Source organism: Ictalurus furcatus, chromosome 6, assembly GCF_023375685.1.
Source record: "Ictalurus furcatus strain D&B chromosome 6, Billie_1.0, whole genome shotgun sequence".
In the NCBI taxonomy this organism is placed as follows: domain Eukaryota; kingdom Metazoa; phylum Chordata; class Actinopteri; order Siluriformes; family Ictaluridae; genus Ictalurus; species Ictalurus furcatus.
The window spans coordinates 15,151,269-15,176,149 of record NC_071260.1 but is presented as its reverse complement, the minus strand read 5'-3'; the positions used below and the strand labels follow the sequence as shown (position 1 = coordinate 15,176,149).

Genomic DNA, 24,881 nt, shown 5'->3' with positions numbered 1-24,881 from the left:
TGTATGTGTGTGTACTGAGAGTGTTTAAAATCTCCTCCCCCAACCTGCTCTCCCTTTCCTTCTTCCCTCATTTCTGCCAATAATAGACGAACACTTTTAAGCAGTATGCTATCTCCGAATATTGCCTCAGTGGTCTCGGATGATGTGGAACCATGCTGCACTTTGTCTGCGCTAGAACCTTTCAGACTGACAGGCCGAGAGAGCGAGAGAAACGAATCTGATCTATCTGGATTGAAGTGTTGGCAAACAGATTCGAGCCAAAAGGGACAAACTGTAACGCTTTGAGATGCAGTGCCGTGCTGCCAGGGTGTTAGAGCTCTTCTGGAGCACTGATGTGTTTGTGAATGTGAGTTCAGCACTCAGGATAGTTACAGTTCAGTACCACAGACAGGGGCAGCGACTCTACTGCCAAAGTGAAGGGATACTTTTGAGAACCAGGCCTCGTGACTGCTATGTGCATTTATTTCCATTTATAAGATTAAATTTATCTGATTAAAGCATAGAGCTATTAAAGCAGCCGATAGTGATACAAGTGTTGCAAGACTCTTCTAGATGACCAGAAATGAGTGGGTAGACCAGTGAGAGCTGCAACTAAAGCAGAAGTGCTACTGCTTAATAGCAAACAAACATGATGCCATCTTTGTAGTCAAAGGTGAATAATTTGAAGTTTAGAGTCAAGTAACACAGGTCACTCCAAGTAACAAGCCGTGTCTAAACCATTGCCAGAATGCAGAATATAGGCACTTTCTGTGTATGACCACATTTGAAAGTGTCAAATTAAATAAGCGGTTAAATTAAATAAATTGGCAGTTTTCCCGTGATAACAGTATGCGTGATCACTCAAGGCCAAAAATATAGAACATTTTTAGTGACACTTTATGTAATAGAGATTTTCATGAAACTTACCTTAGCCCTTCTTAACATCTGACATAATATCAATTTTGATGCTGCTCTGACATTACAACTAATACAAGTGACAGAGATTTGTCGACATTAGGTTGTGTTACGACACTTTGGAGGCTATTGTTATTTTATAATGTCACGACAATTGACTTTGTAGAGTCTTAAGGCCATTAAGTAAAGCGAGTCCCATAATTCAGTACTTAAAACAGCCTTTTTTCCCCCAACCTTTTTTCAGTCATGGCGCGCTTTGAAACTGTAAATAATTTGTGGCACCCTACACAAACACTAATGCTAGACAGCGTTAGCTACATGAGGATGAAGTTGATGGTCCAGAAGCATCTGGAGCTTTTCTTTTAAGACATCTGTCCATATTATTTTGCACTACACACACATCGTCACATGCTAATTATTAGGACAAAACACACGCATACGTTACGCATACTGATTCTGACAGGTCAGTGAGGGGGGGTCAAGGGGGAGGGAATTATTTTTATATATAATTTATTATTATTAGTAGTAGTAGTAGTAGTAGTAGTATGTGTGTGTGTCTGTCTTATTATTTCTATGTCCGTGTTATTATTTCAGACATCAGATATTTATCATATATATTAAAAGTTTTATGCACATTTGAGCATTTTAGAAATATATGAAGGATTTTTACACACCACCCCGCTCTCATCAGACAGCATCCCAGGGTTGCTGTGGCACCTCGGTTGGGAAACACTGACTTAAAGTACTTAAACATAAAGTATATTATAGTATATCATTTTTATAGTACTAAAAGTCAAGTAAATTCACTTTTATAATGTATATTACATTATATATATTATTATACATTACATTACATCGGTCTGGCAAGCAAGAAGTGTATTGAGCTACAGAGTCAGTAGTCGCAACAGAACCTTACATTTAACAAAAAAGTATTTCATTTGAGTTGGGTATTATGACAGCTTCTGATAAAAAGTGACGCCTGATGGAATAGTAGTTTTAAAATGTTTATGTTTTTGTCACGAAGGCTCCTGTAAGTTTCACGTAGCACTACTTTTACATAAAGCATCATCACGTTTACTCTTCCTCGATCTCATGTGACTTCTTTCTTTTTCTCTCAGGCTGGCTGCATGAGTTAGCCAAACGCCTGGGCACGCCATACTTCCTCTCTCCCCTCACATCCGTCCTTCCAGAATCACTGAGGCCCAACAACCTGGAAGGTCTGAGTGGCAACGTGAGCCAGTGGAACTCCTCCAGCAGTGATATAGTGGGGCAGGACTCTGTAGCAAACTCCACCCAGTTGAATGGGACTGGGGCAGGGCCAGTGGATGGTGTCGACTCAGTGCTGGGTGGTGGCCCATCGGTACGGAGTTCCTATGTGACGTCACTCTACTTCGCTCTAAGCAGCCTGACCAGCGTGGGCTTCGGCAATGTCTCAGCTAACACTGACTCTGAGAAGATCTTCTCCATTTGCACCATGCTGATTGGAGGTGAGAAATTAATAGGGTTGCACTAGAACCTGATTTATAACCAACAAGGTTACCATAGTGACAAGTGCCACATGCGCATGCTTGTTTTGGTTTGTGTTCTATTCCTGTCGCCACCCCTGGCCTGTTTGTTATCTGATTGTGTCAACCTGTTTTATGTTAGTCCTTGATTCGTTCGTCTGTTTATACCCTGTTGTGTCTGAGTATCTTGGTGAAGGCTTTCCTACTTTCCAAGATTATATTCCATGTTTATCCCCTCATCTGTGTTGCTGTTTATGATTATGATTTATCCATGTTTGTTATTGCTTGCTGTGTTTTGTTTTGCATCCTGCTTCATTCACCCACAAGTTTTTCCTGGGCACTTTCAAGAAGGAACGCCTATAGCAGCCTTATGTAGTATTCTTCTGACCTGAAGTGATGAAAAGCATTCACTTCATATACTCATTCTAAACAGCCATTTTTGGACGGAAAAACTGATCCTGAGAGTCTTGGCACTGTTAATAAAAGGGCCACAGCAACTGGCAAACATATCTTACCAATTTCAGGAATGAAACATACAGACTAGTGATGAAGTAAAGGAAAAGTCAGTAAGGTGTTGGGCAGAGGCGAACCTAGATTACTTGGGGGCCCCAGGCAAAATAAACGTGTGGGGCCCTTCTGACAGATTTATGTTGTTATTACATCTTTGTGTTACCCAGAGATACTGTTGTGAGCCTTTAGCTCTGTGAAGGAATCGCAGTAGATGTGTGTTTCGAAGACTTCATTTCCTTATTGAAAACAATTATAAGAATGTAGAAAATAAATAAAGAAGAGGCTACACTACAATTGCTGAACACAGTCTCAAAACCGTGTCCCTTCCACCTGTGAAATATGAACATTTTAACAAAATATTTCACAGGCTCCTACAGATATAATTATACAGGGAAGGGAATTATTTTTTATATATAATTTATTATTATAAATATATTGTTTTTAAATATAATTTATAATTATAGTTAAATGTACATTTAAAACAGAACATGCATTATAAAAATATATATATTCTTTGTTGTTTTCTTGTGATCACGACTTCATTTTCTCCTGATCTTGACATAACCGAAAGCTGTTTTCTCGCGACGTTTTATTTATTCTCGCACCTTGTGAATGGGACTGCTGTTACATGGCACAACTAAGTTATCATTGTATGGTTTTAGCTGCTACAGTGCCATGCAGAGTGCGTTATCTGTCCTTATGCTCTGCTCATGTGTTCACGTAACTTCAAACTCACATAGACATTTACAAACCTTGTTTTCCTGCTCAAAATGAGAGCGTGTTAGCGTTTCAGTTTCAGCCACTAAAATAATAATAATAATAATAATAATAATAATAATAATCACTGTATGTCTAGACTGACTGTGTGAGCTAGCATTTGGCAGAATTGAGACCTGTCAGCCAATAAGACATGAGTATTTCTCTTTATTTTCCTGTAAACCCTGTCTGATTGCTCTTGCCTCTGTTCACTGAAGATAAAATACATCTTTTACTGATGTTCAGTTACATAGTGACAAACCGCTACAAGTGGAGAATTAATTGGGACTAAAGAAAAAAATCTTCAGGGCTACAGCCCCAAATACCCAGGCCAGGTAAAAACTCCTGCTATTAACTAACATATTAACTAATGAAAACTATTGATTCACGGAAGCAAGAGACACAGTACCGGTACTTGCTAAGCAGTGCCAGCGGTGTTGTGTGCATAATTCCCGGTACCTGTTGCATTTCAAGGTGAAATAAAACTGAAATTGGACCACTAGATGTGGGTTTGTTTATCTTTAATTATCCTTGAGCTTCTGGCTGCCAGATAGGTTCATTTTTCAGATTCATGTTCAGGAATTAAAGCTCACACATAAACGAGTCCTCAAACATGATAGTGCCCCCAAAGGGGCCTCCTTTAAGGGAGCTGCTGAGATGTTGCTGCGCATTATTTTACGACAAAATTTTCTGATTATTTAAATGATCAGCCCTCGGGGGCCCTCTCTGTATGCGGGCCCCAGGCAAATGCCTGTCTTTCCTGCCCTGTAGGTACGCCTCTGGTGTTGTTACTCTGGACAGGTCTCTGGAACTGTGCTGGAGGGATGAACACTGTTCTTCCAAAAGATATTGCCTCAGTTGGTGTTTTGATGAGTTAGCACCCTGTCCCGGGTGTCCTCCGCCTTGTGCCCCGAGTCCTCTGGGATAGGCTCCAGGCCCCCCTGACCCTGTGTGTAGGATACAGAAAATGGCTGGTGTTTTGATGATGTTGCAGAGTGCTGCCTAACACAAACCTCCAACATCTTCTAAAAAACCCTTTATGTACAATACATTGTTAACCAGGAACCTTAATACAGACTTTGCAATGATCGAAAGCAGTGTTTTGGGTTTGTTGGATTCGGAGAGTGCTGGACCGGAGTATGCGAGGCTTTAAGCAAAGCAAAACACATTTCTCTTTCCCATAATCTTATTACCTTAAAACAGTACAGTGGAACATGTTGTGTATGTGTGTCAGTCTGGTCATATTCACCCTCTGTTATTGCCACAGAGCGGAAAAAATAATCATAACCAAATCAAATCTGCAGTTGTTGGACATTCTGTGATGTACTCTATTATACAGATGGCTTGCTGACTCATAGTTAGAGGGTGAATCCAGACGCGGTTTTGTTGCGATCTGCGGTTAGAAGACAAGAGTCTAATAAAACACTTTTCACTGAGTACAGTTCAATTTAAACAGTTAACTCTCTAACTCTCTCTCTCTCCCTCTCTCTCTCCATTAGGCTGTAATTATTCACACTAGAAGCTGGCCATAAACAAATATTTGGAAGTTGTCTTTGTTTTTGTTTAAAAAGAAGATATTAAATTGTCTTACTGTTAAACGTCCCGTTTTTAAGTACAAAGCAGAAAACTACAAGAACTGAATTAAAACGAACTTAGAAGGTTGTTTTGCATATCCAACGAAGCCCATCTGCTGGAGTTGTGGCCTTGCATTATTATTCAAATTTAGCATCCAGATATAGCATTCACACTATGAGCAATGACAAACAATTTCCTAAAACAATGCTGTCCCTGATGGTCTCTCTTTATGTGATTGTGTCACTAATTTAAGCTTCACTTACTGTGTGAAACACTTCTCACAAGTGCTCTTAAGATGCGCTTTTAGGGAAATTTTGCTCTCGGTTTCAGCCGTGTCAGATCCGTCTAAAGCTTTAATGGGACTGTGGGGAAAGCTGCGTATGCTCAACATGTGTCTGGGGAAATGTGTGTGTTCTGTGCACAAATGCTTTGCCATGCTCTCCATGATCATTATTATAATTTGTGTTGGGAGGGCGCTATGCAGCGCGGCACGATTGTTTTTCAACGCCCGGAGTTGTTCGAATATTCTGTTAGCTCGTTAACTGTTCCAGCCCCTGGAGCTGACCTCATGAATATGCAGAAGCATGTGCTTTTGATTCTTGCTTTCCACCAGTGACTAGTGAGGATCACGTCACCATCTTCTGTTATGCAGCAAAAGTAGTAGTTGGCTTGAATACCACATCTTTGGACGCTTTCTACTTTATTTCCTAATTTCTTTTAGACTACATTTATCTTTGCACGTAGTCCATCCCAGCATGCTGTGCTTCATGTACTAGAGTACACTTCCCTAAGCAGCAGTGGCTGTTAACCTCTGCGCCTCATTCAACCACATTTGCATTTATACCATGCTTTCCTTTGATATCCATTCCAATTAAAGAGTGTTTCTTCTAACCACGCTTCCTATTAAGCCACATCATTTATTGATTTCACTTATCAAGGGCCATGCTCTGAGTGCCTTATTCTCAGACCATTTCAGCAAGCACAAAACCTACAAACAGTATAAAGCATTTGTACAGAGGCTAACTGATTGCTAAGGGTTTAAAAAAAAAACAACAACACACAGTTACGCACTCACTGTGCATAACTACACATTCATTAATGTAAATTAGGAAATTGCTAGTACTGTGTAAAAACCAAGCCCTAGTCTGAAACTTAATATGCAAAATACTTTCCCATTTGCTCTGACTGAATGTATTAAGGTTTAGATGGAAAGGGAAAAAAAGGGATGAAATCTGTCCCTTTGATTAAGTAAGGGCATTTCTTTTGGAATGAAATAATGAAAGGTTGAAAAATCAATGAGCATTAAATAATTATAGAATATTACAGAGTGCAGTAAGAGTTCAGGTCTGTCCATTGAAAAGAAAAATAACTATTCCTGTTCTACCAAGTTCAAAGTGATGTCTCCACTCGGTAAAGACACCTGACAAGCAGAAACCCAGAAACAAGGTTATGGTGTATTTACTATAGGCTACAGTAGGAGGAATAATATATTACAAGAGGAATCAGACAGAATATGTGGAATGTTGCTAAAGGATGAATACTGTAGTATACTATAGACACAGTGTGTTGCTAAAGTAGGGAATACTGTAGTATACTGTATGAGGAATAGGATACTATAGACAGAATATGTTGCTATAGGAGGAATACTGTAGTATACTATGTGAGGAATAGGATACTATAGGCAGAATATGTTGCTATAGGAAGAATACTGTAGTATACTATATGGGGAATACTGTAGTAATCTATAGACAGAATATGATGCTATAGGAAGAATACTGTCGTATACTATATGGGGAATACTCTAGTAATCTATAGACAGAATGTCTTGCTATAGGAGGAATACTGCAGCATACTATATGAGGAATATGATATTATATGATGGATACTGTAGTATACTATATGAGGAATAGGATACTATAGACAGAATATGTTGCTATAGGAGGAATCCAATGTTATAGGAGGAATATTGTAGTATAGAATAAGAAAAGCCCTGTGCTTCAGATGCATCCCCCTGGTTAGTCACACCAGTGAAAGCTAAACATGTTTCATTTTGTTACATTCTAATGTATAGCTTTTGTTTTGGGTGGAAACCACAGAGACACTGGTAGAACCTGTGAAACTACACACACACACACACACACACACACACACACACACATGCGCGCAGTCAAAACAGGTTACTAAAGGAGTGCAGGGATTACTAAGGAAGATTACTAAGGAATACTGTATGTTACTTTAAGACTAGACTACCATAGGAGGAACCAACTATTATAGGAGGAAAAGTATTTTATATATAGGAGGAGGAGAGGAATACTGTAATACCATACTATATGAATAATACAGATGCACAGGTATACAGGAACAGGTATAGTCCCGTTATTTAAGTGTTTCCCTCTTCCGGTGTCTATGCAGTGTCCTTTATAAGGATTTCCAGGCTTCTAACACCTCAGGCTCAATGGATCAGCGACTTATCCCCCAGTGGTTAAATTAGCAAGTGTGAGGGGAAATTGGGAAACGAATGCTCTTAGGGTGTAAGGGATTGAGAAAAGGAGAGATGCTGCGGTGGGTTATAATGAAGAATACAGCACTCATGGTGCAGGAATAGAGTTCTATTTGAGATGTGAGTCTGAGAGAGGAGGACGTGTCTCTGAGAGCGTGGGTCTGATTTTAGGACCATGTCCTCGAAGGCACGCGGGAGGTGGAAAGAGCTCTATGCAGCTGAGAGGGCGAGACACACAACCCAAAATTTCTGAATCTGCCACCACATGTGATCACTAGAGGCCATTACTCTCCCATCCAGCTGACAGCTGCTGTGCCACCCACATGCAGTAATCTGACACACACACACATATATATACACGTACCCGTTTTAGCTCATAACAGGCAATGTAACTACTACCACATATTGTTGTAAACATCCACATTATAACCAAAACAAGCAAGTACACACTGGTAATTATTGTCAATAGTAGCACAACACCTGTCTCACACACACACACACACACACATGCACACACACACTTCCAGTGGTACTAATACTTGCAGCTCATTAGTCTGAGGTCTATACACCTACAGATGTGTGTTCACTGATTTGAATAACAGTCCCACTGGAGTATACTGCTTTACGGCACAGCCTCTTATAATAACCACAACTCAAAAGAGGCCAGACAAAATTAAAATCATGGTCAGAAGGTAGACTTCTTTGAATGATTTCTTGTCTAAAGTGTGGAAGTCCTTGTAAATTTCTTATCTAACTGTGTTATCTAACTGTAATATAAATTCCACAGACCCCATCAGTACTGATTCATTTTCTGAACATTATTTATATACGGTGGAATAATATTTTCTCTGTTTTTGGTTCGATTTGACTTGTTTTTGAGTTATCGAAGTTTGAATTAAACCCATTCGATTCAAGTGAGCCAATCAAATTGTTGAATAACTATCAGAACTCAGTAATAAATAGAACTAGTGGGTTATGATTTGAAATAAAATGCTTCATAGACCCCCGGGAAGGGAGGGCGTGGGGGGGGGGGGGCACTAAGCTAAATAAAGACATAAAGAAATAAGTTATGTTACACTAGAGCAGGCCAAGCAGTTTCTTTCTGTGTCTTTTTCTTGCACATTCCAAGTGGCAATTTTTGAAGTAATTCTTACACTCTATGGTTGAAATTGAATCCAGTGTGTTATTCAGTTACTGTGAGGATATCAGTATTGGATCAGTATCAGATATTATCCAATAATCAGAGCTGTGACATCAGTATCACATCAAGAATGGGATCAGTACATCCCTCTACTGCAATGCTTCAGTCAAACTGCTGAGCAATATGTAGCCTGGTACATGTTGGACCCCGATGATGATAATGCTGATTTCCAGAACACATAGAAAGGGGAGTTGATGAGTCTTTTAACACAAGCCTACATGATTGGCCTTGTGGCACAGTACCTACAGTCAGAATTGTACTTATCCTTGTCAAATGCTTCTCTTCTCTTAGCGCTGATGCACGCCGTAGTCTTTGGTAACGTCACAGCCATCATCCAGCGCATGTACTCCCGCCGCTCACTTTACCACACACGCACCAAAGACCTAAAGGACTTCATTCGCGTTCACCGACTGCCCAAGGCCTTGGAACAGCGCATGCTGGAGTGCTTTCAGACCACGTGGTCCGTTAACAACGGCATCGACGTCAGTGAGGTGAGCTTCTCCAGCTTTGTGCTCAGCACTTCCTGTTTTCAGGTCAAGGAAAACAGGATACAATTGGGTTTGGATTCAGTAGCATTTTGAACCCTGTAATCCCTCTACTGAACCCTCTAATCCCACTAATGTAAAGAACATATGTGAAAAATAAATCTGAATGAATTTCATTTCAGCAAAAGCATCATTACAATGTGGATGGTAGACTGGCATTACATAACCTTTCATTGCTCAGTGTATGAGAGCTATTCTGACCGATTCATTCTCTTTTCAAAGTACTTTATTTCAGTACTTTATTTTTTTCTGCAGAAAGTCACTGTCTGTCACCATTTCACTCACCTTTTCCCTTCTATCACCTGTTCTCTATTTCTCAGTCTCCCTTGTGTTCCCTCATAATCATCTTTCCCAGCAGCTCCTTTAGCTCCATTTCATAAGGTGCTTTTAGTTGTCTAGTCTTCTGTAAAATCAGGCCACTTTCTTCATACCTCTCTTTCGCACATTCACATCAATCATTCTCCTGCCAGTGGACGAACAATGTCGTTTATGCGCAGATATCAGCTCATTGTTAGTTTGAATGTTTAAAAATGAATGTGTTGTGTGAGGTGTACTGAGACTTCATTTTGTTGAAAACTTGTTAAAGGAAACCTCCAGCCTGAAATACATTAAATACAGTAATTCAGTAGTTCTTAACCTGGGGGTCATGGAGATATCAGAAGGGAGGAAGAGAGAAAATTGTTTTCAAGAAAAAAACACAGACAGGGCATCATTTGGGTACTCTGTGTATTTTATTGCTTTTCAAATAGAATGTGCATAAATGAAAAACCCCACGTTCCCTCTCCCACTGTATTTTCTTGTTGCTGGGGAGAGGCGGAGCTTAGCCTGCCTTTTGTCTAGCTGTCAGTGCAGACCAGTGTTGCCAACTTAGCGACTGTTCAGACCCCTTTAGTGCCTATTTTTTTTTTTTTTTTTTTTAAAGCACCTAGCGACAAATCTGGCGACTTTTTGGACAAACATTAGGAACATTCCAAATATCACCAGTACTGTCCTGCAAGCGCGAGGTCTTGCTTTCCCACTGCACTCACACCTCTCTCTGTGTCTGCTCTGTTCAGTGAGGGGCTGAGAGCCGGAGCAGCACATTCCGGTGACCGCATGGCAGCTGACACAGACATGAATGTAAAAAGAAGCGAGCACAGATGTCCCAATGATAACGAGACACGCCCTTCGTCACAATTTAGGCCTACATCATTCTTATATAAATGTTTTTAGAATGCAAGATGAATGTAATGCAGCATGTTTTACATGTAAAACAGTACACGTTATTACAGCCTAGTTCTCTTGTTCAAAGTAGTTATAGTGTTCAGAAATATTTTTAATCATTCATGTTCCATATCTGTCCGTTATATCGTTTTATAAAAGTCATAAAAGTTATTGAAAAAACCATAAAAGTTATGAAAAATAATTTTTAAAAAGTACAAAAACACAGAAGCAAAAAAAAATCAATCAATCTATCTATCTATCTTTCTCCTATAATGTTGCTGTTCTCTCTCCGTCCTCCCCCCAGCTGCTGAAGGACTTCCCCGATGAGTTGCGAGCAGACATCGCCATGCACCTGAACAAAGAGCTACTGCTGCTGCCGCTCTTCGAGTCGGCCAGTCATGGGTGTCTACGCTCGCTCTCGCTGATCATCAAGACGTCGTTCTGTGCGCCCGGAGAGTTCCTCATCCGCCAGGGCGACGCACTGCAGGCCATCTACTTTGTGTGCTCAGGCTCCATGGAGGTGCTCAAGGACAACACAGTACTGGCCATTCTGGGTGAGAGAGAGGCTCGACTCATTAACACTGCTGCAGACAGTCAAGCATGTAACATGTGTATTATAGTTTTTCTAAAGCTCAGTTTAACCCTCAAACCTCAAAATAACTTTAAATAAAAGAGTGGCTGAAATCTTAACCTCCGTTAACCACAGCAATATATATATATATATATATATATATATATATATATATATATATATATATATAACATAAATTGTTTCAGAAATTATATTATAACAAAATCTAAGATAAAACAAAGGCAACCTGAGTAAACACAAAGTACAGTTTATAAATGATAATGTTATTTATCGAAGCAAAAAAAATATCCAATACCAATTGGGCCTGTGTGAAAATGTATTTGCCCCCATATCTTAATTCCCCAAATCTATGAAACTGCATTTATAATAGGGTTCAGCTGGACTAGACACAACCAGGCCTGATTACTGCAAACTCTTACAGTAAATACTTTTTCACAGCACTGTATATGCCTTTTCTACTTTTTAGTGCTCTTTTTTTTAAGGCAAAAACATTATATCTTACAGGAATGTTTATTTGGTATTTATTAGTGTTATAAATCCAGATTGCAGCACAGAATAAAATATTTGATCTCACCAGGTTGAATGAAAGATCTGCGGTGCACATATTTACAGTATGTTTATACTCTTAGAAGATTTATTTATTTTTAATGGTTAATGGTCCTAGGTGTTTAAATTGCTAGATTTAGCCGTTCTTTACGGGCGCATGACAAAAGCGATCTAAAATACTGAATGTGCTGCCAAAGCTTTATTGAATGTCAACACAACCTTCCAATGTGTTATTACTCATCTTACACAAACATGCCACAACGTGTTGAATAATTACGTGATTAAATTATTAAATGTAAAATCTGTATCTTAATAAATGATTCGCCTGTAGCTAAATGAAAACGGGCTCCAAGCAGAGGATTTCATTTTATCTCTTTGACAAAAATGAGACAGTGTGTACTTTGTTGGCATGTTTGTGATTGCGCTTGTAATGATGAACATGTTCTTAACATTTACTTTGGCCTGTGTTGTTTTCCTGAAGGATTAAGCACTTTTGCAGGCTGTTTCAATATTCAGTGAGCTGGTAGAACTGATGTAAGAAGTACATATTTGATGGAGAGATGAAAAATGGAACCATGGGGACAGTTATTTGGCTGATCGTGTGTTATAGACAGAGCAAAGATGAATAATACAGAAAGAGACTGTGTGAATGCACACAAAGGAGTCACGGAGAGTAGTGAAAGAATTTTTCGGGTTAAAAAGACAAAACTGAGCATGCTGATGTTTCACAAATCCAAGTTTTTTCACCCTCGGCTGGACTTGGACATTAGCAGCAGAGACATAAGTGTAAATGTGTTAATACTTACAGCTACAGATTAGAGGAGATCCTGTGTGGAAAGTAAAAGGAGGTACAGAGAGAGAGAGAGAGAGAGAGAGAGAGACAACCAACAGCGTGGCACCACTACTCCAAAAATGGTGGGGCAAATTTTTGTCTGAGAGAAGACGTACATCTGTCATTTGTGTATAAAAACATGGAGCCAGGGTCTGATCATAAGACGTGTTCACGTTCTGCAGTAGGCTGTTTGTCACTGTAGTAACTGTCGCTAAACTTTTTTCCAGTTTACTTACTTAGTTTATTTGAAGAATGTCATTTGAGGAACGTTCCTATAATCGATTCAGAATACAGAAAATGTGCATATGTCACCTAAATATTGAAACATTAGCAATAGAGTGCTGCAGGGATGACGTATTTTTGTAGGCCAACCCGGAAATTAGCATCATGCTGGTTCCTTTCGAGAAAAAGTCAATAAGTTTTTTTTCCATTGGCTTTTGGATTACTGGAGAAAATAAGCTCTGTGACCAACAAAAGTTTATGATTCTTACATGTTTTGTTCATCAAGATAATCTTCACAAATGAACACGACTTTTATGAAGTTTGAAGCGTAAATACAAGTACAAGAGTAAAAAGCTAAAGTTAGGCTATAAATGAACTACAGCACGGTCATATGAGTTCGACGTCACCACCACGATGCTTTATAGCACTACAGTTTGAAAAAAACACTTCAATTGGAAAAGACTATAAATTGATAAATCTACAAGTTGGGAAATTTGAGTTGGAATAGTTCGAAAGAGCGCAAGTATAAACACAACGAGGCTGTAGTAGATGAGTTTTCCTGTTCAGCATGATGACGTTTAATGTCCCTCTGTAGTCCCTTTTAGCTACTTGTTAACAGCCACCTTTTTTAAGACAAAAGCTTAAAAAATCAGGAGTGGGGTATCACTGATGTATTTTATGTCATAGAATAAAACATGAAAATATCTTGAGCTTGTGTTAACCCCGGACCTGATTTCAGACATTTAACCAAAAACCCATTCAAAAAACCCACTGACTTCGGGACGATGGAACCGGTAGTGCTAAAATGCTAACTCATTTCTGGGTTTTAGGACTGATTTTCGCAGCACTCTATACTATACCAGTGAGCGCCAAAGTGAGATCCCCTTTAGGAGAAATACCCCCCGAACTGTTTTCAACTGAGTCAGACCTGTCTGTTATTGCCTGCAGTGCTGGGTCTCCGCCCTGTTTGTATGCTCATAAAGTATGCAGCTGAAGACACACTCGGATGCACACATGCACATGCGCACACAAACACACACATGTCTACATTTCCATATTTTAACTAAGAGCAGAAACATTTTGCACATCAACAATTATGTCTCCGTCTCTCTCTCTCTCACACACACACACACACACACACACTCACAAATGCAGACTGGATTTTACTAAACAAACCTCATCCATCCACCACCTCCTCCTGATGTCTTGGAGGCACATCATTTTAAGCTCTACTGAACAGTAACTGTCCCACTTCCTCTCTCTCTCTCTCTCGCTGTCTCTCTCTCTCGCTCTCTCTCTCACTCTCTCTCTCTCTCTCTCTCTCTCTCTCTCCCAAAATAATTCCCCACCCGAGCATCGTTTTCACAAGCCTTTATTACACTTATTAATTGCATAATTTAATCTAGTAGTAGGAATGGAACCCTGGCTGTTTGCTTTAACACACATTAGAGTCATATGTGCACCATGAAATTGCACAAATACAAGCAGTTTCTTATCTTTTGTCTGTTTAACAAAACAAAAAAAAAAGCCATTACATTTTGTAAACAGTCCTTTCAAAGCAACACACAGTCTATGAGCACATAAAAATAATAATTATAATATCTGACACACAGAACTGACAGTTCAAGTTTTCATGTTGTGGACAAAAGGCTGTATATATTTCTTATAGTTATGAGATAAAAACTCGTTTTTTAATACATTCAGTGAGAGAAATTAGAGAAAAAGATTGCATCGAGCTCTCTAAAGGGTACTGAAGACCTAAGAGGCCATGTATTACTTTTTTATTTCTTTCTTGTTTTCTCATTATCATGACTACTTTTCTCGTGATATCGACATAACAAAAAGTTGTTTTCCTTTGATCACGACTTAATTTTTCTGTGTACTCGACATAACAACATGTTGTTTTTATTGTTCAGGAGGCAGCAAAAGCTTAGCGCAATCCCGCAGCATCATGGAGATCACGAGACAATGTTGGGATCACAAGAAAACAAATTTTGTTATGTTAAGATTACAAGAAAATTAAGTTGTGATCATGAGAAAATTAAGTTGTGATCATGAGAAAATTAAGATCATGAGAAAACAAGAAAGAAAACATAATAATGCACATCCACTTAGGGCTTCTGTAAAAGAATTCTTCAGTTGTCCCTTTAAGGAAGCATTTAAAGATCTCTGTAGAACCATTTGCAGAATCCTTTTAGGCAGCTAAGAACCTTGAACTATCCAAAGAAACCTTTATGTTTTTGTGAGTAACAACTTGATTCTTTTCTCACAAACTGAATTTCATGATCCTACACAAATTTATCACAGAATTGATTTCATGAGTCACCAAATTTCTTTTGCGTCATTTCTCATGTTAACTTATTTTCCGACTCGAAAATTTCATTTCATATCTCAGATTTAATTTTGTGTCACAAAATACGGTCATTTCATGACTCATATAATGAATTAGGTTTTGGTATAGTGCAGTTCTTTATTTAGGAGATTGAAACAGCAGTGTCGGATGCTGAAAATGAAGATATGAGTGGAGGTATGAAGCAGATGTGGAACTACATGTGTAATTTTGGGCTCATTCTTTACACCAACAAAGTATGAAACCTAATTTCACTGCTATTGTGACATAGCCTATATAAAATTAATGGAATACAAATCCTGACCTGAGTGTTGTACACTTCCAGCTGAGGCCAAACTGAATGGCAGAAGCTAATAATACTAAAGTCATAAAATGGTGTAGATATTCCTAAAGAAATTTGACATAAGACAAATAAGATGAAATCACAGGATCGTTATAGACCACTCAGACATTATTGGTCACAGGTTACTGCTGTACATGAATTAATATCATCTCACACTCATTTATTTAATATTAGATCTGTAAATAATTAATTATATATTGAAATACACTGTTGTAATGACTATAGACTAGAGGTGTGTGTGCTTTGTGTAGTCTCATGAATGTGGTGTGTGTATTATCCACCAGTAGGAAACCTGCTCACACACACACACACACACACACACACACGTATTCAATCCTCTAGCTTCTACTCACATTTTACAGTATCTTTCTCTCTCTCTCTCTCTCTCTCTCACACACACACACCTACACTCACACACACACACACACACACACACTCTCAGTGCCAGCCACATGCGTGATGAAAAAAGGTATAATTCATATAAACATAACATAAATGACCTCTGACATACACTGACACTGAATATTACTAATTCATCATAGTCACAGAAAGGAAATTCCCATCACACACACACACACACACACACTGTAAAAACAAACTGCTCAGCCTCGGTGTGGCCCCTAATGGCTTTTTTTTTAAGCTCTTTAAATGATAATTGGAATGGTAAAGAGGGAACTGCCTCTTTTCAGAGTAGAGCGCTTGCTTCTTTTCTGACATTTTTCAGAAGCCTCAACGCAATTTCTTTCCTTGGTCTCCTCACTGGACTGTTTTTACTCCTAATAGATTGTGATAGTTTAAGATTCAAATTGATTTCACGAAAACAATATATTAAAAATATTAAACTCATAAGATTTGATGTTATTAGTAGCAGGATTTCAAACAAAACATTAAAAAAAAAAAAAAAAAACGAGGACAGTGTGGTTGGATTTGGTTGCATTTCACACACATTATGTAATTATGTAATAAGGTATTATAATAATAATAATACATTTAATACATTTATAATACATAATAAATTTTTTAAAAGCACCTTTCACGACACCCAAGGGCACAAATACAACATGCAAATACAATTCACAAAACACTAAAACACAATATTATATATATATTTATATATATATATATATATATATATATATATATATATATATATATATATATATATATATATACACAATATTATACATAAAACACGTATTATAATGAAGTATTATGTAACCATGCCACAGAGAATATTCAAGCCTGAAGAGATGAGTTTTTAAAGAACTTATGAATCTTGAAATGGATTCACGGTTGCGGATGAGATGGGGAAGGGAATTCCAGAGCTTAGGGGCAATGTGACTAAAGGCTCTTCCACCCATGGCATAAACACTAATGCTACCTCTGAGCCTAACTTTCATACAACCTTCATAACTTTCAGTATAAACTGAATGGTGCTCTGAGCTTGTGGGGATTTACTTTATCCGAGTGTATTTAAGAGCTGATAGTAGTTCTTTTACACGAAATTTCCTCAAACATCATGATCTAAACAGTTCTCTTTTGCCTGGTTACAGTCATGTTCAATCAGTCTTGTTTCTGTGCACTTAGTATCAATACCACAACCAATCATCACAAAAAAATAAATAATTTATTTCATTTGATTTCACACAGAACACTGAAATTGGGTTATTTGAATAGTTATGAATTGTCGGACCAAGTCTTAATTTTATTTAAAATCCTGCACTTTTTAAATAAAAAAATGTATAGCCATACATAAAACCAAATATACACAAATTAAGAAGAAATTATAAAGATTAAAAATAATTGATTCATATTAATCCATTCAAATAAATGAATCTCACAAAGTGGAGGATTCATCTTAAAACATAGCCCTGATGACTGTGGCTTTTTTCCTGATACTTTGCATCATGTCAACATTTTTAAAATGGAGAAAATCAACCATAAAAAACCTAATAGTATTAAAATAACTAATAGTATTTGGGGTTTTTCTGAACCATACGGCAATTTGATGACAATGTGAAAAAGACTTGTAATTGTTGAAATGTTAACCTGCAAATAGATTGAGCAGGTTGTTTACAACCTGTTATTTGATTGTGTCCAAGAAGCTTTCTGATCGTTTCTGAGGTCAAACTTTTATTATTGAGCCACTTAGTTGGGTTATCAATCACCTTGCAGAATCTGCAAAATGTTAATAATAATTAAACAAAGAGAGATCATTAAAATTGCATTTAGTTTTTTATTTAGTTCTGCCCTGAATAATCTATTTCACATAACAGATGTTTACATTTAGTCCACAAGACACAATAATAACTGATTTTACACAAATGAACCGGCTCAAAAGTTTTCATACGCTTGTTTCTTAATACTGTGTGTCGTTACCTGGATGATCGACGACTGTTTTTATGTTTTGTGAGAGTTGTTTATGAGTCCTTTGTTTGTCCTGAGCAGTTAAACTGCCCACTGTTCTTCAGAAAAATCCTCCAGGTCCTGCACATTCTTTGCTTTTCCAGCATCTCCTGCATATTTCACCCTTTTCCAGCAGCGGCTATATGATACTGAGATCCATCATTTTCACACTTAGGATGATTGAGGGACTCGTACACAACTATTACAAAAGGTGCAAACATTCACTGATGCTGGAGAAGGCAACACAATGCATTATGAGTTAGGAGAGGTGTAAAATTTTGAACAGGACAATCGGTGTAAATTGTTATTGTTTTGTCTTCTGGGAACCATGTAAATATCATATGTAGGTTCTGAAGGGCAGTACTACATGAAAATACTGTAATCTTCAAACAAATTTGACTAAACATACTCATTTGACTAAAACTCAGTTAACTCAGAAAACGGTTCTCAGTATTGTCTTCTCTCTTTATGTATATAAGCGTATGATCTTCTGGCTTTTTTCGTGTAGTTCTGTGTGCATTCATGCTGAAAAGCATTAATTATTTGACACTCTCTTTGAAGGTCATTAAACTCAGTTATTGTACACCAGTTTCTGTTTCTTGGCTCGATATATAGAGGACCCATGGGTGAGACACCAAACAGCCTTTCAGAGTTAAACCGTGTGAGTTCCTCTCTCTGTGTATCTGAGTTTATAACGAGCGGCTCATTTTGCATGTTTTATTATGCGTGGGTTGGTTTATGGTGGTCTACTTCACTGCTTAAAATATATGTGAGACATAATGTGTGGTGTGTTACTGACTAAAACTGTGAGGATAGATATAAATATTTTTTATCTACAGCTACTACTGGCTAGCTGATAGGGATGTGGGGTAAATGCAGAGAGTTAAGGTAATGTTCAGTACATATTGTTATATTGTTAATATTGGTCCGGGACTAACTGGACTAAAACTTCACCATCACCTCTTACAGAAGTTGTGTGTTCAACAAATTGATTGAGGAAAAAGTATTGACACCTACCATGCTGTCTTCACCTGTGGTATGATCATATCGTACATACTGTATAATGCTGAAAAATGTTCCCTGCTTGCGTCATCGTGTTTAGTCTTAACCTGGAGTCTTAACGCCTCAGTATACTTCATGCAGAGACGACATTTAGCTGGCTTCTATATCAATATGACAATTGCAGCGCAAACGGCCGACATGTGAAGGATTCGGATAAACATGCTACACAATCAAAAGTCTATGATTGGAGCGTTCATAAGTGACTGTCGATAATAAACCGCAGAGAATATGTGAGCTTGTAAGCTCACAAAGGTGGATTCATCTTCACACAAAAATCACATACGTCATCTCCGCTTTAAGTATGCTGATGCCTTTAGCCAGAGGGTTTCAGTGAAATCTTACTCAGGCCACACCTAAACAGATGGGTCATTCCAGCTCAAGTCGTCCAATGCAGGTTACATGACTGTTTTTAATTTTCCTAATTGTTGGGCACTAACAGTTCCCTCCACTAACATTGGCACCCTTGGTAAAAAAAAAAAATTGTCTTTATTGTTTAACCTTTTGAACTTTTGTTTTAAAATATTCACAGAAATACTCTGCTATCATGGATATCAAACAGTTGCAAACAAAACACAAGTTTATCAAAAAATATCTTTGTTAAATATAGATATGCAACAATTATTGGCACCCTTTTAGTCAATACTTTGTGCTACCACCCTTTGCCAAGATAACAGCTCTGAGTCTTCTCCTATAATACCTGATGAGGTTGGAGAATACATGGTAATTGATCTGAGACCATTCCTCCATACAGAATCTCTCCAGATCCTTCCGGATCGAGTGGCTGTCAAACTGAAAGCTTTTTTCTTGAAACCCTTCCACACAACTTGTGGTGATATAGGTGGCTTCGGATCATAGTTTTGGAGACTTTCTGACCCCAAGACGCAACTAACTTCTGCAATTCTCCAGCTGTGATTGCTGTCAGCAATCTTAAGCATTACATTTGGACTTAAGTTCAAAGTGTATATATATATATATATATATATATATATATATATATATATATATATATATATATATATATGTACCTTGTAAGGTGCTCAAGATATCGTGGTTTCCGTAAACAGCTGTATAACCAACATTTGTTGTGTGCCATTACACAAAGATGGCCGTAGTAATTAAATCAAGTAAAATGAAAAAATACAAAAACTGGTGGTTTCTGCCAAATAAATTAATGTAAACACTGAGGACTGACGGTGGCCTTTAAGGAATAAAACCATTAATTAAAATTTCCTTTCTTTTTCTTTTGGTGGCAAATCTTGTTTAAAACGTTCATTTCCTATTCAATTTCCTGTTGGGAAAGCCAGTAAATCAGTCAATCTGTCAGCTGATGCTGTGCTGTTTTTTTTTAATGGCTTTAAAAAGCTCTTTTGTCCAGCAGGTAATATTCACGGATGGAGTTATTATACAGGTTGCCACATTTATATGCAGAATACTGTATTAAACTTATTAATAACACTGACAAAATGCCAAAGCAACAACACTACTTTGATGAATGATTAATGATCATACTCTCAGATTAGACATGATTTTGGCAGGATTGTTCATAACAACCATTTTTACTTCGTTTTAGTGGCTTCATAAATGGTTTACAAGAACATTTACCCCCCGGCAGATTAATGAGGCAACGTATCACAAATTATCCTTAGTTCTTTTCATCAAACAACAGTATATACACTTATTGAGTTTGTACAAACAGTAGAGTCCGGTTCGAGTCGAGACCAAGTCCTTAACCAATCAAGTTCTAGTCCAAAAGGGGCTGAGTTGGGCTCAAGTACGTGTCCTTAATGGCAGAGTTCGAGTCGAGTCCGGCTGAGTCCAGAAAGTAATTAAATTGAAAAAATATTTGAAATTGCAATTGTAAACTCAACACTGAGCTGTTAAATTAATATTTTAACCTTCACAAACCAACAGCAACATAAATGTAACAAAAAATACCACCATTACATCTTGCTATTGCCATTTAATATTTTTATTTCATGTCATCACACCTCAACTAGTTTCCTATCAAAAAAATGGTTTCAAAGAAAAAAGGGATATAGAGATATATGTAGCATTTTTATTACATTACAAGTGTATGAAAATACAAATGAACCTGTTTTGTTATTGTATAACACTATATTGTATCCTCCGGTTCGACATTTTACTTATTTGATGCGTCTCCTCCACAGTTATATAGGCTGAGAGAGAGAGAGAGAGAGAGAGAGAGAGAGAGAGAGAGTAGAGTTACATTTAGCAGCAGGTCATAACAACAAGCTTCATGCTTTATTACTACTTTTAATCTGTCTATGAATGACAACAAACTCATTTCTGAACACAGCTCTGTTCTTGAACTTTTTCTCATTTTAATTCCTAAAATGAAAAAAAAAAATCCCTATCGGCAGGGTTTATATTTATAACATTGAGAAGTATATTTCACATTTTACATGAAATTCAAGACTGGAATCACCGAATGCTAATGTTTAGGGGTGGGTGATATGACTACAGTCTTATTTCACAATAACGATACGTTTTCTCAGTTAGGTCATTTACTGAAGTTTTTATTTACTGAAGTTATTCAGTCAAATGAGTGAGTGATTGATTTTCTCTTTGTTTTTTGTTGTTTGATTAACATTAATGACACAGACAGCAGCAGGTTTATTAGGCTGTTGTCAGTTTAAGACCTAATGCACAAATCCAATATACTGTATTGACACACCTCTGATTTCTTTCCCAACTGTTTACATTCACTTAAGACAAAACCGACTGTGTTTGCATGAATTCTCAGCCAGACCTGCATTTTTACATGATGTGTGTGTGTTTATTTGACCGTCTGAGTGTAATAAGCCACTAAAGAGAACTCAATAGACTCTATGCACGAACGATGCTTACGTATTTCCGGGAGAATCTCAGAATCTTACTTCCGAATGTAAATTACATTCCTATAGCGAAGTGTACTAGCAGCACTAGTTTGCTCTTTCAAACGGTTCATTATAATAACAATTAAACTATTACAGGATTGTTATTATAGTATTATTAGTAATATATATACAGTATCTCTCAAAACTGAGTACACCCCTCACATTTTTGTAAATATTTGATTATATCTTTTCACGTGACAACACTGAAGAAATGACACTTTGCTACAATATAAAGTAGTGAGTGTACAGCTTGTGTAACAGTGTAAATTTGCTGTCCCCTCAAAATAACTCAACACACAGCCATTAATGTCTAAACCACTGGCAACAATAGTGAGTACACCCCTAAGTGAAAATGTCCAAATTGGGCCCAAAGTGTCAATATTTTGTGTGGCCACCATTATTTTCCAGCACTGTCTTAACCCTCTTGGGCATGGAGTTTCACAGAGCTTCACAGGTTGCCACTGGAGTCCTCTTCCACTCCTCCATGATGACATCACGGAGCTGGTGGATGTTAGAGACCTTGTGCTCCTCCACCTTCCGTTTGAGGATGCCCCACAGATGCTCAATAGGGTTTACGTCTGGAGACATGCTTGGCCAGTCCATTACCTTCACCCTGTATAATTTTTGGGCTTATATATATACAGATTATTTCTGTATAATCCCGACGATGAGTCCAAGGACAATGACTCCGACAACCAATCCCAAGGTGGCGTAAAGATCAGAATTTCAGCTTTTATTTCCTGATATTTACATCTATTTGTGTTAAACAACTTAGAACATGGCACTTTTTGTGGCAAACCACCCAATTTTTAGGTGAGCAAAAGTATAGGATCAGATAGTCTGAAAGTAAATAACACCTAATATTTGGTTGCATATCCCTTGTTTGCAATAACTGCATCAAGCCTATGACTCACTGACATCAACAAACTGTTGCATTTTTCTTTTGTGCTGCTTTTCCATGATTTTACTACAACTTATTTCAGCTGTTGTTTGTTTCCTGGGTTTCTCCCTTCAGTCTCCTCTTAAGGAGGTTAAGTGCATACTTAGTTGCGTTAAGGTCTGCTGACTAAAACCTTCCACTTTTTTTCCCCTGATGAAGTCCATTGTGGTGTTAGCAGTGTGTTTTGGATCATTGTCTTGCTGCATGATGAAGTTCCTCCCAATTAATTTGGATGCATTTCTCTGTAACTTGGAAGACAGAACGTTTCTGTAGACTTCTTAACTCGTTCTGCTGCTACCATCATGAGTTACCTCATCAATAAAGATTATTGAGCCTGATCCAGAAGCAGCTATGCAAGCCCAAGCCATGACACTACCTCCACCATGCTTGGCTGATGAGCTCATATGTTTTGGATCCTTTCTTTCTCCGCACTTTGGCCTTTCCATCACTTTGGTAGAGGTTAATCTTGGTTCCAAAACTTTTGTGGCTCATCTCTGTATTTCTTTCCAAATTCCAATCTGGCTCAGATCGTCCTACATCATCCCACCTGAAAGAAACACAGTCAAAGGCCTGCCCCCAAAGTTCTAGCAAGGCTTCACACATGGCACAGGCATCCCAAACTTTATGACATTTAATAGTATGTCAGTGCACCAATGGTGCCACTTCTATTTAGGTCTCCTGTTTAGCACATATAATACAGTTTGACAGGCAGCCCTGAATTCTTATTGAATGTGCAGTACTGTATGTGTTTCTCCCAACCCTGAGATTAATCTGTGCCGTGGAGAATGATGAACCCATGTAACAAAATGTTCTTCTGAAAATACAGTACGTTGTTTTTTTGTTTTTTGTTTTTTGACCAGAACATCCAAAATCTTACATCCAGCAGCTATAAGTATCAAAAGTATTAAAAAGTGGTGCCTTTATATGACATGCTGGAAGTTGAAGAGAGCGGTGGTATCTTGCATAGTAATAAAGAAAAAGTTTTCAGGAACCCATTGTACAGTCTGCTAAAAAATTATTAGGTAAAAATTATTAGGAGACTATATTAGATATATACAGAATATATGTAAAGGTTCTATATATCAATGCTCCAAAAAAAATTCTCTTTATAAAACAAGTCATTATAAAAGAAGTTGCCATTGGTTGGGAAGATTGCACGCAGCAAGTATCATGGTGAAGGAACTTCCTAAAGTTATTAGGGACAACATTATTAATCAACACTCGAATGGAAAAAGCTATAGAACTCTTGTATAGAGACAGGTAGGTTGCGCATATGAGCCCAAGAACACCATAACCACAGTGATGTACAGAAATAGGAGCATCATATTATTGGACTGCTTCTCTCCAAATAAGACTGGGGCATTACAGGTCATTGAAGGAAACATTGAATGAAGCGATGTACCTGGACATACACTGTATTACCAGTATGTGGACATCTGACCATCAAACCCATATGTGCCCATACCAAAACCATAGGCTTTAACATTAACATGGAGTTGGTCCTCCCTTTGGTGTTATATATAACCTCTACTCTTCTGGGAAGGTTTTCCACTAGAATTTAGAGTATGTCTTGTGTTCATTCAGCCACTAGAGCATTGGTGAGGTCTGGCACTGATGTCAGAAGAGAAGGCCTGGCACACAGTCAGCAGTCAAGTTCATCCCATAGGCATTCAGTGGGGCTGAGGTCAGAATTTGGGCCACTCACACCAACTTCATGAAATTCTCTTTGTACACAGGGTCATTGTCATGATGAAACAGGTTTCAGCCCCTTAGTTCCAGTGAAGGGAAATTGTAATGCTAGACTTTATGGCATCAGTTTGGGCAAGGCCCATATATGGGTGTGATGGTCAGGTGTCCACATACTTTTGGCCATATAGTGTATTAGAGGAGAATCTAATCTTATTGGCTTTGAAACTGAATCTGGGGAGAAGTTGAACGTTTCAGCAAGCCAAAGATCCCAAACATATAGCCAAAACACCGTAACTCAAGAAGGCCTTGCATG

At 38.0% G+C, this 24,881-nt stretch overlaps 1 protein-coding gene across 1 annotated transcript in view; it reads left to right on the top strand.

Annotated features, from left to right (window-relative positions):
* kcnh3 (potassium voltage-gated channel, subfamily H (eag-related), member 3) overlaps nucleotides 1-24,881 on the top strand; it is a 173,538-nt gene that overhangs the window by 132,360 nt on the left and 16,297 nt on the right. Inside the window, exons 8-10 of the mRNA XM_053626694.1 lie at nucleotides 2,013-2,381; nucleotides 9,233-9,432; nucleotides 10,994-11,243. Coding sequence (XP_053482669.1) covers nucleotides 2,013-2,381; nucleotides 9,233-9,432; nucleotides 10,994-11,243 — 819 coding nt within the window. The remainder of the gene's footprint in view (nucleotides 1-2,012; nucleotides 2,382-9,232; nucleotides 9,433-10,993; nucleotides 11,244-24,881) is intronic.